Raw genomic sequence first — 16,463 nt, 5'->3', positions numbered from 1 at the left:
ATATCATCAGTGGTCATCACAAACTGCAATCAAAGCTAAACCGCTTTTTGTGTTGCTTTTCGGTTAAATGCAAAGCAAATGATTTCTGTTAATTTTCGGTAATTAAGTCCTCTTCAGATATGACTCTAGGATGTTCCATATTGACAACTTTCTGCAAAAAAAAATGAGAGTGAAGCCTTTTGAAATCAGAGTCTTATATGAGATAAATAAAACTAACTTTAAATCCCGGACAGTTTGGGAGAAGAGTACAGAAGGGGTTGTTTTACTGTTTTTCTAAGAAGGCACATGAATAAACACAATGTTTCAAGGAGGTTTAAACTAAAACAGCTCAATCTACTTATAAATACAGTACATACTGTACATAATGTAAAATGAGTGCCTTTAATTTCATTAAAAAATTTCAAAGAAGGTGAGATTCTTTTGTGTCAGACACTGCAGCAGAACAAATTTACCTTAGAGGAGGATGATAAAGTTTGAATCGAATTTTACTTGTTCACAAACCTCTCATGTGTGATGAAGTTAAAAATCCCACCTGGAGTTACAAGAGTGAACTGTTATAATCAGCAGTATCAACTGTTTATATGGCAGAATTAGCCAGGAGTTTTCCTGGAGACTCTCCTACTCTGCTGTCAGGAGAATTGACACAGTAAGATACCGACAGAGATGACACCTAGTGGTTGCAGCAGCTTAGATAACAGTATTATACATTTCAGTGTGACAAAGTTATGAGTGACGCAGACAAAATGCAGGATAAGCAATTGGAGCCACCTATCATATGCTCATCTGGAATGCCTGGTTGACCTGAAGGAAGCTTTGGCTGCCAGGAGTCGCACCAAGGGCACTCCACTCAGGATTGCTTGGCATGAAGACTGGAAAAGTAATTTTCAGGGCAGGTACTAATAAAGTGCAGTATCTACAGTTAGAAAAAAAAGCACACTGAAAGTATAGTTCAAGTGGGATACTAAAAATGCTGAATTAGAGATAATGAATACGTTGGCACAACAGAGTTTTGTTTTGCCACACTCGTATACATTTTAAATGTTATATTCCATTTTTTTCCACCTGCTGTAAGAGTATGATTTTCCCTCTACAAGATCTCGTACAGTATTGTGGTACAGTAGGTCCAATTCTGTGTGGGAACAGGTGATGTGAAAGGAGTAACGTTTTTCTGAAATGAAGGGTTAAACAAGAACTTTATACCTGCAAAAAGTTTACTTGTTGAATTGGGAGTCTTATATCTATGTTTGCCTTCTGAAGAAATTCCCTTTCTCTTTTAGACATAGATTTAAATTTTTACATACTGCTGGTGTTAGCTTACAAAATCCATTTAACTACAGCTGAAAACAAGACATTTTGTATTGCTCTTACACATACAATATACCCTGAAGGATCCCACAGTCCTTTCATACAGTATATGAGGACGCCTACTTCATGTACAACTGTACGACTCCCACCTGGGTGAAGGGCAGTAGCCGATCTATACCAACACACAGTTCTTACAACTTTATCGCAAGAGTAATTCCCTTGTTGACAATGATCATACACTTATTTGGATTCACTTCCATTCATTTGGCCTGGGAAGATAAAATGCCAAGAATTAATAAAGCAAACAACTTTGTACATTTATGATTCTAGTGATCTTTGATCTGTGTTATCAGTCTGTAAAGAATAACGCAAAGCAGAGTTATGAACCAAGCTCCTCTTCAAACAAGACCTTCAGCAGCACAGACACACCATGGCTCCACTCCACTTTCTTCTGCTAGGGCTACAGATTTATCTTGCCATCAACCCTTCTTATTCGGTTATACCTGGTAAGTAAGATATGATAATGTCAACTTTGTAAATGAAAACGTGTGACCATCTCTGAGGTTTGTTATTCGTTCTAAATTGTTCTTCTGCTTTTGCTACTTTATACTTTCTTTTTCTATACTTTTGTCTTTTTTTTAAATGCCAGCTGAAGTGGATATATGTGAAAGCTGACAAACACCATATTTCTGTAAAGAGTCTCCTCTGCATGTTTCCATTTGCCTAGAATTCTAGAACATAAGAATGAAAGGAATACTACAAGAGGAGGCCTTTCAAACTGATTTGTTAGTTGGTAACTAACCTCAGGCGCTCGTCCACCCATCTCTTGAAAGGAACCTTCCAGATGTCCCAGACCCTAGCCTCCTGTTTTCAGTCTAGAATGTCCCAACCCTTAGTTGCTACTTGAGTCCCATGATTTTTGTTTAACTGCTGATTTTAAAAATAAAACAAGGGGGTTGACCCAATATCTCTGAGGCTTTTGAACACTGGAATCAGGTTTCCTTGTAGTCGTCTCTTCTCAAGATTAAAAAAGTTAATTTCTTTTAGTCTGGGAATGTACAGTAGCTGTTTGGTCTCCTGTGGACTGTTTCCAGAACAGGCAGCGATATCTCTCTTGTCATGTAGTGACCAAACTTATTATAAGTGTTTACATGTTTAACATGAGATCACCCAATTTGATTCTGCACCTAAAACACTACAGTTTGTACTGACATTCTGCCTGCCTTATGCATTGTATAATGGAGACAAATTATGTATTACACAGACTCAAAAGATGGTTTTCATACTATAGGCAGCCTCCTAAGTGTCTCAGTATTGCCCATCTTAAATTTATGTTCTATGCTTTCTGTCTGATGAACAATGCTCTTGTCTACATTGAATGTCACCTCCCAGTCTTGGGTTTTTTAAAGCAGTCCGAATCTGTTGCTACTCTTGCACTGTTTGTCACTCCTCCTGAGGTGGTATCCTCCATAAAAGTGGTTAATTTTATTATTCAGGTTTAACATAAAATACAATGGTAATACTGTAAGAGTTTCAAATCCATTTTTGTGGATAACAGTGTTTATTATAGGCAGCAGTGTATGTCACAAAACAGATCATTTCAAAGCAACAGCCAGAGGTTAAAAATGCAGATGGTCTATAGTACTGTAGGAAGCTAAAAACACCTTGCAGATATTTATTTATGGAGTTGTTATTAAATTAATTTATGTATGCCACAGAGCATAGAAATTGCCTCTAGCAAAAGTTGAAATTGGGATATGTGCTGCTTAAATGCTTTTCTCTGTTGTACAACTGGCTAGGTTTGCTCCGAACGTTTCCCACTCATGTCTGTCCTGTACTGTGTGCGATTCCCTAGTGGCTGAAGAAGACCCCCGATTCTGGAACAGGAAAGGACGGCAGGCTCTGGAAGAAGCTCTGGAACTGAAGCCCAATGCTGGCAAAGCCAAGAACCTCATCCTTTTCCTGGGGGATGGTGGGTAACCACACACAGCCCAGGAGACCTCCGCTGAAAAGGATCATGGGGAGACAGTGTATCTAAAGTGAAAGTTTCATACAAGGACCGTGAAGATTCTGCAGAAATAATCAATCTTGTTCAGCATATCTAATTAATTTTTTAAAAACAAATTAAGTGATCCTTCCAGGTCCAAGTGTGATCCCACAGTGTACTCCCCTCAAAAATGTGTACCTGTTCAGAGCTGCATTTATTGAAAGTCACTTAAGACACAGTAATACTGTTAGAACATACAGCATATATTCTATATAGCATAAAATGCAAAAACATCAAAATAAGAAAAGGGGGAAGTGTATCCTAACAAAATTCAGTGCAGAATGATAACAGAGAATATAGAATTTAGTAGTAATGTTAATAGTAGTAGCAATATAGAAATCTTTTAAACACTCTAGAATTAGCAGCACTTAGATACATATTAGTGAAAAGACACTGAAAGTTCCCCATTGTTATCCATGGTGTAGCATATAGTTGAAAAAACAATTAAACATTAAATTTAATTGTTTGGCTGTTGATTTGAGCTTTTATAAGCATCTTAGCTTTTGTAGCTTTACTGATTTTAGAGCTCTTTATTCTTAGGATCTTTTAAACCTGACAAGTGACAAGGTAGATATTGCTTAAGAGCTGGCTTCGTATAACCACAAAACTGGATATCAACAGGATAAGAAAGATACTATTGTTACAAAGAACGTGATACAATGTTAAAAGATAGAGACCAAGAAGAATGGGACTAGGATTAGAGCTCTTTGGGATGCCAGGTGTGACTAAAAAGTTGAGGAAGATCAATGTCCATTTTAAACAAACTGTTTTCTTATCAGTTAGATAAGATTGAAGTAGGGAGCAAAGGAACAAGTAATAGGTTTATTCCATGCTGAAAAGAGAAGAAAAGAAACACAACATTTCATCTGTGGAGCCTTCTTCAGGTGTGAGAGAGAGGAAAACCGGCTGTTGATTAAGCATGAGAGAACAAAAGCCGGGAGTGGAGAGGAGGCGGGAGCAGGAGAGGGGCAGACTGGACACGCAGGTGATGTGAAGTCAAGAGAGGTGTGAAGTCAAAACCTGCAAATGAATAGAAAGGATTAGAAGGAAAAGTCTGTTTTGAGAGAAGGGGGAAGGTGTGGACCTAGTTTCAGGATAGATTTTTGGATGTCTTTCTGCAATAGGAGTTCTGAAACCCCTCTTTGAGAACACAGATGCAGAGATCAGTATGATCATGGGCGTAAGAGGGGAAATGGGAAACTATGGGCTTGGAGAGATCTTGACATGTTCCCTGAAATGATCTCCCAGTCTCCATCCTGTTTCACCAATGTAAATAACTACTGTAGGTATGTTCTGCAAGAGATGCAGTATCTAAGGTTGCTGGAAGTACACAATCCATAATTGTCCAGAGGGGCCTTGAATCTGTGTGGTTTTGGACAGATATTAACAGGTGATGCCTGGTGTGGATGATTGCTGAGGGAGGTCAAGGGAGCTGAGAACAAGAAGGCTATGCAGGTGAGGTGATTGGCGGTATGAGGTGATGCGGCAGTCAGAAAAAAGGGTCCCAGTGGAGGGGTCATCCTGTAAGATGGCGAAGTTGTCGTTAATGGTCCTGGGGATAGAAAAGGTGTTAAGGTGGTAGGGAAGCACCAACGGAATGTGGTTGCTAGGCCAGGAGATCCTAATTGGGTTGATGAAATCTGATATTTATGGCTTGGGAGAGGGCCCTGTCAATAACATGGGTGGGATTCCTCTGTTGATGAAAAAAGAGTGTATTTTAAAGGTTTGGTTTGGAAGTCAATGTCGTCACTGCAAAGTTGTTGGAGCCTGAGGAAATGTGAAAAGGGGAGAGAATTTTTTGTATGCGTGGGGTGAAAGGAGCTGTACATGAGATAGCTGTGTGAATCTGTGGGTTTGTAATAGACAGAAGTTGAGAATTCTGGTTGGTTAATGGACAGGTTTATGTCCAGAAACGGAATAGTAGTGGAAGATATGTCAACTAGTGTATACTTCAGGGATGAATGTAAGTTGGTGAAGTGGTGCAGGAAATGCTCTAACTGGGCGTATCGCCTGGAGAGGTCAGGGACAAAGCCGATGTAGGAAGCGAAGAAACATTCTTCTACCCAGCTGACAAAAATATTGATAAATTTGATAAGATTGCAACGACAATAAAGTATTTCCAGTAGTACCTACAAGCCCTATCAGATCTATTCAACAAGGTGAGAGTTTGTATGTTCTCCCAGTGTTCCTGGTTCTCTCCTGGTTCTCCCAATGTCTAAAGACATGCTGTCCAGATTAACTGGTGTCTCCAAATTTGCCCACTATATGCCTGTATGAGTGTGTGATCCTGCGATGGACTAGAATCCTGTCTAGGGTGCAGCCTCAACCTCTGGCTCATCGGCAGTGGTACAAGAATGTACAAAAACATTAGATTCAACATTCATCAATAAATCTGTAGTAATCCTATAAGATGTTTCAACACAATGCCCAGACTGATATGGTTCTTACAACTTATTTTCTGATAAATGATCTTATAAGTGAGCAGTAAGAGCCAATTTTACTTTGGTTAATGGTGTTTCTAAAGAGTGCTTGGGTGTACGTGTGCACAGCAATGGACTGGTGTCTTGTCCAGGGTATAGTCCTGCCTTGCAGAATAGATGGTGAAGAAGAAATGTACTCCCAAACCAGCTAGAAGGGCATGAATTGATAACAATGTCTTACGTGCCACTGCGTGTTTAAAGATGGCAACAATCGCCAGCGCTTTCTGTGTGGTCAGGGTGCCTTCAGGGGCTTCACAGTGGTAACAGTGTGCTGTCTGTCTGGGCTGTCTCCAGGAATGGGGGTTTCCACAGTGACTGCCACCAGGATCCTGAAGGGACAGTTGGAGGGGAAGCTTGGCGAGGAGACCGTCCTGACCATGGACACCTTTCCTTACCTGGCACTTTCAAAGGTCAGAGGGGTCCTCATGGCCCCCATGTCTGCTGGACTTCATTGCAGCTGGACTCTTGCTTGGTTAATTGAATCCTTAATTGGACTACTACTTTGATTGCCTCTACCTGTTTAATTGTCTGCTGCTCTCAAAAAGCTTCAGTTTTTAATATGCTTTTCTGAATGTTTTCAGGATAATTAATTATTATTATTAAAAATTTATAATTTTATGAAGACAAAATTATTTAATTAGCAATGTTACATTTGGGGTTCAATTAAATAACTAAGAGCTCAGTTGGAATAAAAACCATCAGACAGTGGGGTCATAAAGACCTATACTGGGAGACCATATGAACCACCGTTACATCAATGTCTTCAACATTGTACCAATCCAACAATTTGCTTAGAAAAGAATTTGCAGTCACTGATCATCTCTATCTGTTCTGCTTGACTGAAGATGTTGACAAAATTTACAAGATGACATTCTAAAAAACCCTGTCTTCTTAAATGCTGGAGGAGTATTAGGTTTTTTAGTTTAGTGAACTTTTCTCATTATTTCTCATTATTTTCAGATTTTCTTTCAAATACGCCTCTTGCAGCTTGATAAGAAAAGTCAGAGAAATACATTTATGTCTCCCAAATGTTGGTGGGGATCTGTCTGTCTGAATCCGAAATCCAGAAACTTCATTCTTACGTAACACCTGATGCTTAAAATTCCTTTTAAAAAAAAAACAACAGTAAATATTTTTTTCTACACGCATACAAGTACAGGTAATCATTTGTTGGACTGAAGAGAGACTTCATTCCGGAAGTATGTCAGGTTAATGAAATGGAGCCAGTTTCCATGTAGATGTACAGGTACAAGGATGTAGCTGCGTCAGCATGGGTACGCTATAAAGAAACAGGTCAAGATTTATTCTATGTTGAAGAGAAAAGAGACACAACCTTTTGGCTGTGGAGCCTTCTTTAGGTGAAACCTTTTCAGCATAAAACAAATCTTTACCTGTTCCTTCATGTATATGTGTCCATGTTCAGTGTGAACAGCCTCTCTTGCTTACTGTCCAGAGGGCGCTCCTTCTCTGTCCTGTCCCTTGTTTCCGGTCTGCTGTCCTTCCTGTCCCTCTCTTTCCCTTGGGCTATATATTTCCGGGTTTTGCACTCCGTCCTCGCTCAGCATTGACGTTCGGATGTCCTGAGACCCGCCTAGCACCAGGGCGCCCCACGTCCGCTCCCTGAGGGCATAGGTTTCTATACGGCATTCCTGAACTCTTTGCACTAATGAGCCCGGGCCTTTTTCCCGTCTCGCCGCTACGCATATGGGTCTTTTTCCGCTCTCCTGCTCCCCACGGTTAGTCCCTTTGGACGTCCGTGACACTAACTGCCTATGAAGAGGCAGCGGACATATGCTACTGTACTTTGCTCGTGTGTGCAGACTTTGCTGCATGTTTCCCTCCTTCCTAGACCTATAACGTGGACCACCAGGCGCCCGACAGCGCAGGGACAGCCACGGCGTACCTCTGTGGTGTGAAGGCGAACTATGGCACTGTGGGCCTCAGTGCAGCAGCCAGGCGCTACCAGTGCAACACCACCAAAGGCAATGAGGTCACCTCCATCCTGCACAGGGCCAGGAAGGCAGGTAAGGACCAGGCCAGTACAGCCTTAATACATTAGAACTAGCCCTGGAAATACAGCTACTAATGGAAACGTAGCTGGATGTTGTTAAGGGAGATAAAAGTGAAACAAACGTATTTCTCATTAATCATGTAGGGTCTTTCCTTTATGGATCATATAGAGGAACCAAAGCACAGGAAAACACTGGATACTTGCAAATATCAAATATGTACTGTTCAAAAGGCAAAGAGATATTTGAGAAGCATGAGATTTTTAAATTTTTTTAATTCATTTTGATTCCTTTATATCCTTCTTAGTATAGACATTAAATATTAGAAAAATACTTCAGATGATTTTGTATGGGATTAGGGGAAATCCGGAAATTGTGTTTCTTCTCTCTGTGTAGTCCTGTAACCAGAAATGGTTGTTCTATATACCCCTTTGCTCATGGGCATCAACAAGGTAGACCAGTGTCTTTACATGTGGTGCCCAGGAGGACAATTTGGAGGAGCCATTCAGCCCAAATGCACAGGTGGAAACTCAAAGTAGCTCGAAGAGAACGTGTAAACTCCACATAGACAATTGCCTAAAGCAGGAAACAAACCCAGGACGCTGGAGCTCAGTGGCAGTAGCGCTCACCACTATGCCACCGTGCTGGTCCGAAATTTCTTGCTCGCTAGAATGGTTCCCGGATGTTGCTGTCACCAGAATCGTGAAAGCAGTTCATCTTCGTGGCTTACATTCTCCTCTCTGATGCGGTTCAGGAAAATCAGTTGGCATTGTGACGACGACGCGGGTCCAGCATGCCTCCCCAGCTGCGTCTTATGCTCACAGTGTGGACAGGAACTGGTACAGTGATTCAGATTTGCCCCATGATGCACTCACAGGAGGTTGCACAGACATCTCCTTCCAGCTCATCCACAACAGTGACATCAATGTAAGCCAGTCAAAAGTATATGCATATGCTGCAGTATAATGTTTAATGCACTATATTGTATTTGCTGTTTATTTATAGAATAACTTCACTGCACATCTCTCCATAACCTATAATAGCATAATAGAACATGCAAGCAAAATATTAAGTACTGGAACAGATGCAAACAGATCATAACCAGGCTTAAATGCAATTAATCCTAAAATAAGATAAGATCACTGTATTGGCCATATACAATTTATTGTATTAGGAATTTGTCTTTTCCTGCTTAAAGTAATGTGTGGGCCAGTGTGTTTAGTGCCCCATTTGTCTTTAAGTAAGTAGACAAACCGTTCCTTCAAGACTAAGGTGGGAGAGAAGCAGAGAGAACTGTCTTCTGCAGCATTTGGACTGGGTGATACACTAATTAATTTTTACACCCATCATTAGTTAGATGGATGTTTAAATTTTGAGGAAGGATTTTAAAAAAATTAATGACCTATTCATTACTTAGAATTAGTCAGCTTTGCAATGAAAATTTTTTTTGTTATTTTTTTTACTATAAAGAGAAACAATCCATCCATTTTCTATTGCTTTAATTCAGTAGGGGTTACTGGCAAGCAACAGGCGCAAGACTCCATCCACCCTGGGCAGGACACCAGTCCATCACAGGGAACACACAGATACAAACACACACACTCACACCTGGGCCAATAACCAAGTAACTTATCAGTATGTCTTTGGACTTTGGGAGGAAATGGGATCACCTGGAGGAAACCCCTGCGATCACGGGGAAAACAAACTCCACACAGGTAGCACCCCAGGAAATTAACCCAGGCCCCAAGCACACCTCGAAATAATCCATCTTAACACAATGACATGCTTTTACAGATACAGCTTAGTGACAATCAAAGTTGTCATTTCAGCACACATGTCCAAATCCCGAGATATTGGAATCCTACAGTATTAGACTATGTGTTGTGTTTCTGTGTAAGGTCATCCTCGGAGGAGGAAGACAGTACATGACCCCCAACGGAACAAAAGATCCCGAGTACAGCTCCGCATCGGCAAGAGGAAAAAGACAGGACGGGATCAATCTCATTGACAAGTGGGTGAAGACCAAGACCAGTGGAAACAAGGTGGAGAAGAGGCACTGTCCTCTGGCTATGTTTGTTTTAAATTGCTCGTCTGCTGTTAATTGGGTAATTGAAACCCTCCCATGACTGTCACCCATTGCTGCTTTAAGAGTAAAATGGATCTGTTATCAAGTCTGAGTATCCAACAGTAAACATGCAACTAAAGCAGCACAGAAAACATCTTTTTTTCAGGTCTCCAGTTCAGAGCTAATCATCTTTATATTTATTATTTCATATTCAACGCTTCTGCATTAGGGTGGGATATTAATTCTCTTTCAACCAATTCCACTGGCTTACCCTTTTGTGGCTTAACTCACAGCAATTTTAACGAAAGAGAGTCATACTTGAAATTGTATCAGCAACAGTACTATGCCTGATAATGACCATCAACATTTTTAACTACAGCAGGATATTTTTATGTTTTCTACCTTCTAAGGCTTTTCATTGTGCACCATATGTTCAAAGAACACAAAATTATTCCGGGTTATAGTTACATTCAAATGTATCTCTCTTTCACGATTGTTTCAGAAAGCAGTGTACGTCTGGAACAAAACTGAATTTGATGCTGTGAATGAGAATGACACAGAGTACCTGATGGGTAAGATATCAGGAACCTGAATCTGAGCACATTAAAAATAGTGTCCATCTATCCTAAGGGTCTTCTTAGGCACCTCAACACTGATGGAACATTCTAACTCAAAAGAAAAGACCTGAAGTCATCCATTTGTTTTCATTTATTTTTTTCCCTAACGCCTTTTTAAACCACGATTCATCACTCATGGTCAGATGAAGTAGGTGAACAAAGGAACATGACACATGCCCTCTTGCTGTGCGGGCGGCCTAAAACTGGCCAAGGAGTGACCCATTTTTCTGAGAGTGAGAGAGCAGGTTGCTCTCCGTCTCCTCACCAGTTCTGACAGAAGTCTGCCTTTGTTGTCTGTATACCCTGTATACCCTGGGCAGGGACTTTTTCATGAATGTTAACAATGTGGAGATGTTTGGAATTGGGTTATCTATCAGGCACTGCATCTCCACCAATTTTTAATTAAAGCCTAAAGTCAGTATAAGATACTTGGGGATACAGCGTGGTATGTTAAGGTGTACTACATGTTTCCAGAGTGAGTTTTTGTGTTATTTTAGCACAACGTCACTCCTTTCCAGATGTACCTCCTGCCCCTTGCCATTTGAAAGTGGCTAAGCTTTTCACATTATTTTCTTTGTTTGTTTTTTTGCATAAGTCAAAAAAATAGTACAGCTGATATTCTGAGGCACAGACATTTTCTCTCAGATCAGATTTCAGATGTTTTGTGCAGTTAGCAATAGAAATTAATATCTGAAGGCTTTCTGTCGTGACAACATACTTACACCAGGAACAGTTTCCCCAAAAGCTAATTAACCTATCACTATGTTTTTGGATTGTTGGAACAAAAAACAAAGATATAGAGGAAACCCCCACAAACACAGGAAGAACAAACACCGCACAGATAGCACCCCAGGTCCAGAACTGAACCGAGGGCCCCAGCACTGCAAGGCAGCAGTACTAACCACTGCACAACCGTTCAGTATATATAAATATCTTAGTGTTGCCTCTCTTCTGTCTTGCAAGGCCTTTTTGAGCCAAAGGACACCAGGTATGAGCTGGACCGCAACAAGACACAGGACCCTTCACTCACTGAGATGACAGAGAAAGCCATCAAAATTCTCAGAAAGAACCCCAAAGGTTTCTTTCTCTTCGTGGAAGATAAGTACAAAAAAGCATTAATGCAGCACAATCCAGAGGTTGTAAGAGATTAAAACAACCTTCCAAAAAATGTAACATCAATGAAAAGGGAGACAAAATGCACACTGAATAGTCCAATAATTAATGCTATTTTACTAATATATACCTTTTCACTTGAGAAAAATAGTTTCTGTCAGCAGTAGCTCATCAGGAGGAATCTATTTTTAATGGGGATTTTCTAATATTCCCTCTTTCGAACACATTTTATACCTTCAAGTGGCACAGAAAGGCCCATAAACCTGTCAATAAAGCTGTCACTATAACATTAAATACTTTTACTTGTCAGGATCCCCATATGATTTAATATTTTTCAGTCGTTTTACGGTTGAACTCTTGCCTTAAAGTACCAACACGATCAGTTTCAGATGATGTGCAGCTTGTATCTGTTTGGGAAATCGGATTTCGTCTCCTGCTGTTTCTGTGAAAAACAGGAGTCACGGCTTTAGACAGCGCCTGTAAACTGCTGGTTCTTGAAAATGGTTGTGTATTATAATCCTGCATTTTAATTTCAAGGGGGAGAATCGACCACGGACATCACGACAGCAGAGCCAGATATGCCCTGACAGAGGCAGTGGAGTTTGACCGAGCGATCGAGAGGGCAGCGGAGCTGACCAGCAAACTGGACACTCTGACAGTGGTCACAGCTGACCACTCCCATGTCTTCACCATTGGGGGGAAGGCGGAACGGGGAAACTCCGTCTTTGGTGTGCAAAAGTGAAGAATGCATTTGCCTTTAGTTATTCCAGAATCTTGCAGACGAGTGAATCTTTTTTCATGAACAAATTTTTATCTTCCAAAACACAAGCAGATGAATGATGCTATATAGACAAATTCTGTGTTGCATTCATTCTCAGATTTTTTTTTCCTTTTGAATACAGAACAGCTCATTTCTTTAATTAGAAAGACTATTAGTATACTAAAGAAGGAATGTTCTTTATACAGCACATACAAGGTTGGGGCCTAACAAAATTATGTTGGTGGTCTCATGCCTACATGAGCCAGACCAATGAAATTATCTGTTTTAAATTATTTGTTAGCACCAAACATAGAGGCTTGTTAATAACCACATTGTTTTGTCCAGTTTTTTTTTTTTAACTTTTTGTCTTGCAGAGGTTCTCTCACTGTGATGTACTATGCTATTTACTGACCCCTTGTGTTATTCCATAATTTTCTCAGGGCTGGCGCCTTCAAATGCTGATGACAACAAACCCTACACTACTATACTGTATGGGAATGGCCCAGGATACATAATGGAAAATGGAACCCGTCCAGCTCCAAATATTACTAACATACGTACGTGCCGAGAGTATTTTAGCACTGTACCTTCAAGCCATTATAAACTATCATAATAAATAAACTTAAATGTAATATTAGTATATAACAGGATTAGCTCCTAGCTGTTTAACCAGGGATTGAAGCAACATTTGACATTAATGCTACAATCATGTTGTGAATTTTTATGAAGATCCTGAAGTGCCTTCTTGAGATGGTTTTGGCTGCTGCAAAGAGGTTAAATTGAATTTAGCTATTTTATTCTTCCAGATACCCCAGGGCCAGTGAGGTTTCTTTAGTACTCATTAGGACAATAGAAAGCTTGTGCTTAGTTTAACTATAACGATCTTTATTTTACTGCTTTTGCATAGTTGTGGGAGTCACTTCTATCTAGCTGGGCCCTTTTGAGCATGCCACATTTTAATATCCCAGGCCCAATCTGGCTAGAGATAGTCTGTCCCTACCCTGTAACTACCAATACATTTGCAGTATTGTTTTCGTAGTGCTGATTCCTAACCAAAAAATCAATGAGCTCTACTTACTGTAAGAGAACATGAAACCTGTGCTGTGTTGCTGGGATTTTAGAGAATGTTGTAGCTCCATCTCGTGGCTGATCACAATTATAACATAAGGCTCAGTCTTGCGAAATTTTGTATTCAAGAAATGTTTGCCAACAAGACAGCCTCTTCATTAATGTACTAATTGATAAGATCCAACAACTAAGAAATAATAGGAATCCTTTAACCAAGAAGAGCAGAAATGTTTAAGAGCTACACAATAACATACAAACCACAGCTTTCCAACAGAATTTGGTTGTCTCCTATTCTGTAGCAGGTGAAGACTTAATAAATAACATTTCCATTGCAATACACAGCCTGTTATATACTGTATCATGGAGAAATCCTTTCTGAATAATGGCCTTGATAGTTTGATTAAGAAGATGAAATAGAGGCCACATACTATGAAAAACCAGATAGTACATCTAGAATGTCAATAAGACTTGGTTCTACAAAGATCCTGTGGAATTGAAACTCCCATTTTGTTTTCTTTCTTTAGAAAATAAAGCCTACAGGCAGCAGAGTGCTGTATTGCTTGATTCAGAGACTCATGGAGCAGAAGATGTCGCCATTTTTGCCAAAGGGCCTATGGCTCACCTGTTCCACGGGGTGCAGGAGCAAAGCTACATCGCACATGTCATGGCCTTTGCGGCCTGCATAGAGCCATATGAGGCCTGCAGCATGAAAGATCCTCCCAACGGATCTGGGGCTCCCAAGACCAGCCTTCTCGTCCTGGGCCTCTTACCAATGGCCTATGTGCTCAGCAGTCTCTGAAACACCAATTCCTTTACCTTGCAGTTTCTAAATCACACACTGTTTTTATTGTAATAGAAAGGTAAATAATCTCCTTTGCATTTAGAATTTCAGCCCTGTAACGGTGAATCATATTTGAAATGTTGAGGAATAGTCATTCCCCTTCAAATGCATGTGTTACCCTCTCACAAACCCCACAGAAAAACTTCAGGAAAAAAACACATAAATGTAAAATCATGGCAGGCCTTCAGAAAAAGAAAAAAAGATACAATAAGGTTCATTTTAAAATTCAAATAACATTCATTTTTAAAACTACAAAGAAGCTGTACAAACTAGCTGAGTTTAATTGAGAAAATAAATATCAGAATTCTTCAGGATATGTTAAATATACTTAATGTATATAATACATGCTTTTCTACTGTAAAATGTGTGCAATGATGTAGTGTATTTAAAATGTAAATGTCAGACAGGCCGGTAAAGGGGTAGAAATATGCTCTGTTCTGAATCTAAAGATACAGTCATACTGAGAATTCAGGCCTCACATTATTCCATTGCTTCAGAGATCTTTTTAAGTTACAGATTAGCTGTTGTGAGTAACAGCGCTATATGCTTCCTGGTTTTTCCTGCCATCTGTAAATTTAAAAGGCCCCAAACATTCCTTACTTATAGATGTTTTACTTAGTAGGCATGCCATGAATCTGAATTATTAATAAATTATTATTCATAAACAATTGTTTATTGCTGTGATATGTTTTTCCATGATTTTTACAAAAAGTGTGATTATAAAAACGATTTGATTTGTGATCTGTAATTGAACAGTATTTATAACGCATCAAATATTTTTGACAGTGTTCAGATTCACCCCAAAAACTGTTAGGCCAGATGACAAGCCTGCGCAGTTATAGACATGAAAATTCTCATGAGAATACTCTAGTCCCATGATTTAGTCTTGGAAAGTAAACAGAAATTCTTGATATTTGAAAAATGGACCCTAGAGAGTTGGCAACAATTCAGTATCATATTCTTCTCCAGTGCTGCTGTGATAAAACACTCTGCAACTTTACACCCCACTCAGGACAGGACATCTAGATGCCTGGATCAAGAAATGCCATAGTGTTGTTACTGGTGAAATTGCTAACTTGAAACATAATGTGATTCAAGCACAGTGTTTTAATAATCACTGATGTCAATCTTAACGCATTATTAATGCAAAAATGAAGATGTTTAATTTTGATATGCCACAGCAGTTTTATAAAATGAAAATACCTAAACTAAAGATGACATTTTAGCTGATAGTTTATTTCAGTATAATCATGGCGTGGGTGTCGGTGCGAGTCTGTAAGCCTGTCCATTGCCATAGCAACGTCATCTTTGAAATGATGTGAACAGGACAAACTAGGACAGGAAGTTAATCCTTCTCTGTTCTCATTCCACAGTCCTTTTCGAAAGCAGAGTTTCGGGCAATTTAACTGGCACAGAATAACATACATTCATCTTTGTATTTTTTAAAAGGCTTATCAAATAAAGACCTTAACAAAAGGCACTTGTTGATGATTTTACGACTGGAACGAGAATATGTATCCCCATGGTCAACGGTGGTGTATTGTAAATGATTGAAAATGGGGAAACAAATTAAAAATGAAGACAAGGCAGACTCTGTAGACTGAAGTAATGAAGACAAGGAACACGACTGTTAGTGGAGACATACTTAGATGTCCTTGGTAGGTTAAATACTTGTCCTTTCCACTCTGTTAGTTCATATTAGATTTTTGGTTCATGGCTGCTTTGATCATAATCCTCTAGACTGAACTGATGTCTGGCAATTATTCTCTGGCATGTAGAGGGCCCTCACTCTCTACAGCATAGAGAACTGAATTCTCATTTCCTTTTCACATCCAGGCTCACGGGTGCACTCACGCTTGCCACTTGCTTCAGAGAAAATCATTTCAGAAATGTGTCCTGTCCAATGTCACCAATCTACAAAGTGCGTATATTACAAATAGTGAAGCATACTGTATTTCAGCATTACCAGAGAATTTGTTTCATAGAGTGAATTCTCTGATTTTGTATGCAGATAATTTAATAGAACTCACATGGAATTATAAATATATATAAATAATATATCTACATTTAATGGAATATAATTAATGTAGTTCAGGTGGGTAGCTGCGTCAGCATGCGTAGGCTGCAAAGGAACAAGTAATAGGTTTATTCCATTATG

General features: G+C 39.6%; 1 protein-coding gene across 1 annotated transcript; it reads left to right on the top strand.

The window, feature by feature from the left end:
* Positions 1-1,676: 1,676 nt before the first annotated feature.
* On the top strand, positions 1,677-14,973 carry LOC102695094 (intestinal-type alkaline phosphatase-like). Its single transcript, XM_069197625.1, has 11 exons — positions 1,677-1,811; positions 3,161-3,277; positions 6,127-6,242; positions 7,682-7,856; positions 8,596-8,768; positions 9,740-9,883; positions 10,409-10,478; positions 11,487-11,621; positions 12,173-12,364; positions 12,837-12,953; positions 13,989-14,973. Exons 1-11 carry the CDS (start codon positions 1,736-1,738, stop codon positions 14,261-14,263), a joined length of 1,590 nt encoding a protein of 529 aa, XP_069053726.1. The 5' UTR covers positions 1,677-1,735; the 3' UTR covers positions 14,264-14,973.
* Positions 14,974-16,463: the final 1,490 nt, after the last annotated feature.

The sequence above is a fragment of the Lepisosteus oculatus genome, chromosome 13 (assembly GCF_040954835.1).
Source record: "Lepisosteus oculatus isolate fLepOcu1 chromosome 13, fLepOcu1.hap2, whole genome shotgun sequence".
Classification (NCBI taxonomy): domain Eukaryota; kingdom Metazoa; phylum Chordata; class Actinopteri; order Semionotiformes; family Lepisosteidae; genus Lepisosteus; species Lepisosteus oculatus.
Note: the sequence above shows the minus strand (reverse complement) of the source record. Positions and strands in the feature narration are given on the sequence as shown.

What these genes read in the sequence shown, in the direction of transcription:
- LOC102695094 (XM_069197625.1), top strand. Translation starts at nt 1,736, where the DNA reads ATGGCTCCACTCCACTTTCTTCTGCTAGGGCTACAGATTTATCTTGCC. An exon ending in GCACAGGGCCAGGAAGGCAG is followed by an intron (nt 7,857 to 8,595) that starts GTAAGGACCAGG and finishes GATGCGGTTCAG; the next exon opens with GAAAATCAGTTGGCATTGTG. An exon ending in CCAAGACCAGTGGAAACAAG is followed by an intron (nt 9,884 to 10,408) that starts GTGGAGAAGAGG and finishes CGATTGTTTCAG; the next exon opens with AAAGCAGTGTACGTCTGGAA.